This window comes from Littorina saxatilis, linkage group LG16 (assembly GCF_037325665.1).
Source record: "Littorina saxatilis isolate snail1 linkage group LG16, US_GU_Lsax_2.0, whole genome shotgun sequence".
Taxonomy (NCBI): Eukaryota; Metazoa; Mollusca; class Gastropoda; order Littorinimorpha; family Littorinidae; genus Littorina; species Littorina saxatilis.
In genome coordinates, this window is record NC_090260.1 from 54842290 (window position 1) to 54844627 (window position 2338).

Below are 2338 nucleotides of genomic sequence, written 5' to 3' on the forward strand. Positions count from 1 at the left end.
CTCTTGTTAGAGCGTCTTTGCTATTAAATAAACTATTCTCAACGAAAAAGAGTTGTACAATAATGTCATACTGCCCACAGTCAGTTGCTGACGTAACCACAACCACACGTGGCACTTCGAGTCACGAACTCTAAATGCAAATGAAAGACATCAAAACCAACCTAAATCATAGTCATGGTCATGTAAAACCTAGAATATAATCATACTGAGTTGTTATCCTCATATATAAAGAATAAGATTGCTTACTTGTTGTGTTTGACGGGTTTAGTAAGTTTTTGACAGAGCTGGGAGCCAGCTGCTGCTGGGTTCGGCAGACGACACTTTCGAAAGCGAGGTCGGAACCTTACAATTTGCGGATCGTAACACAATAGGAACGAAACAAAGTAAAGATACATTCTGGTTACAGTACACTCCCTGTCTGATATTCAAATAATATCACTATACGACAAATGAAAGAAAAAGCTTTTCAAGCAGACTTAAACAATACCATCGTGTATGTTGATTTAACACACTTCATCTCTAAACACTAACCAGTTTCTAACCTCTGGTCGCAAACAGGATATAAAGAGATTACCAACTTTCTGAAAGTAAATCAGCACAATGTCACACATGGAACTGTCACGGTTGCAGTTTCACAAACGAACCAATTGAGTTATCGGTCCAACATATGTAACAGGTTGGTTATCCTTTATGACTCGGACTTCTGCTGAACGGACCAAGGAGTCTGAGTCACTACGGAATGCACGAACAATCAAACCAACAGGCCAATTATTTCGATGGGATCCAGAATAACATAGTAGCACAATGTCTCCTTCTTTAAAGTTTGTTTCAACATGTTGCCACTTTTGTCTCTCTTGCAGTGACTGAAGATATGCAGCTTTCCAGCGATTCCAGAAAATGTTGAAAGAACCAGTGCATGCTTCCACTGGGACTTGTATATTTCCTTCAAGTTCAAGTTACTCATCTCAAGCGGTATCTGTTCTTCTTCACCATTCATTGTGAGCAGTATGGATGGAGTGAGAACAGACGGTGAATCTGGATCATGAGAAATTGCGGTGATAGGTCTTGAATTCACAATCGCACAAACCTCCGCCATCCAAGTACACAACACCTCATGAGTCAGCGGCCTACGACGCAAGTCAAGGAGCATCGAGTCCAAGATTTTTCTCACTACCCCTATCATTCTTTCCCAGGCACCACCCATGTGTGAAGCATGTGGGGGGTTAAACCTCCATCTGACGCCAATTTTGGCAAGATGTCTGCTAACAGGGCCATCATCTTTGAGAAGCGCATGCAGTCCTAACTCCCTTGCAGCTCCAATGAAGTTGGTTCCTCGACAGAAGGGGCCACCTCTGTAGCACCAGTGTCCAAAATTTGTGGCCATGAATTTGAAGAAGTGTTCTCATTTTGTCGGGTCTTTCTTCAAAGCTTGCTCTCTGTTGTTTATGACAGTATTGTTCTCAGAACGTAGCGGAAGAGGCGCTGACCAGCGTCCATCGGCGTTTTTCTGAAATCGTTTGTCCATCATGGCCACGAACTTGCTGTCTTCAACAGACAAGCCAATTTTCTCGTCATCTTTGGTTCTTCTGAACACTGTAGCACCTAGTTCATCTTCTTCACTCACTTTCAAATTATGAGTGCAAGGCTCGAAAATTGTTTCTCTTGAACTGTGTGTGAAGTAGGACTTGTTGACACGGACGTGCGAAGGTTTGTGAACTTTCCCAAGACAAACATCTCCAACTACTGTCCAACCAAGAGGAAGACGTTGAGCGAACGGTGCTGATGAAGCTCCGATAATCTGCTCCAACACACGATGCGCCATGGGGAGATCTCGACCTATGAGCAAGCCAATTTTGATCTCAGGGTGGAGAGGAGGGATACTCGCCGCGATTGGCTGTAGATGGGCATGACTGTGTGCTACATCTGGGGTGCGTTGCTTGGAGCTACCGATCTGTTCACGCAGAGACAAACAGTTTTCATGTTGTAAGTAACGCTATGTTCGCGGCGAACTGTTCTACCCTTTCTACCTACTTTCAACGAAATGGACCCGTCTCTTCGCTGACGGCCGAGTCCATGCTTGCATATTGGGGGCGATCATGCAAACAGTCGCTTTGTACTTAGAACAGCATTTGCCCTCAGGATATCTGTGTGAGTGTGTGTGTGTGTGTCGTACCCCACGTGGAGAAGCAGGGGCTTTCCTTTTTACACCCCCGGTATAGGGGTGTGTATAGGTTTCGCTCGATGTGTTTGTTTGTTTGTGTTCGCATATAGATCTCAAGAATGAACGGACCGATCGTCACCAAACTTGGTGAACAGGTTCTATACATTCCTGCGACGG

At 44.5% G+C, this 2338-nt stretch overlaps 1 protein-coding gene across 1 annotated transcript in view; it reads right to left on the reverse strand.

The window, feature by feature from the left end:
* Window positions 1-1299: 1299 nt before the first annotated feature.
* Window positions 1300-2338, reverse strand: part of LOC138950075 (uncharacterized) — a 14346-nt gene continuing 13307 nt past the window's right edge. Inside the window, exons 2-3 of the mRNA XM_070321853.1 lie at window positions 1753-1951; window positions 1300-1352 (exon numbers count right to left, since the gene is read on the reverse strand). Coding sequence (XP_070177954.1) covers window positions 1300-1352; window positions 1753-1951 — 252 coding nt within the window. The remainder of the gene's footprint in view (window positions 1353-1752; window positions 1952-2338) is intronic.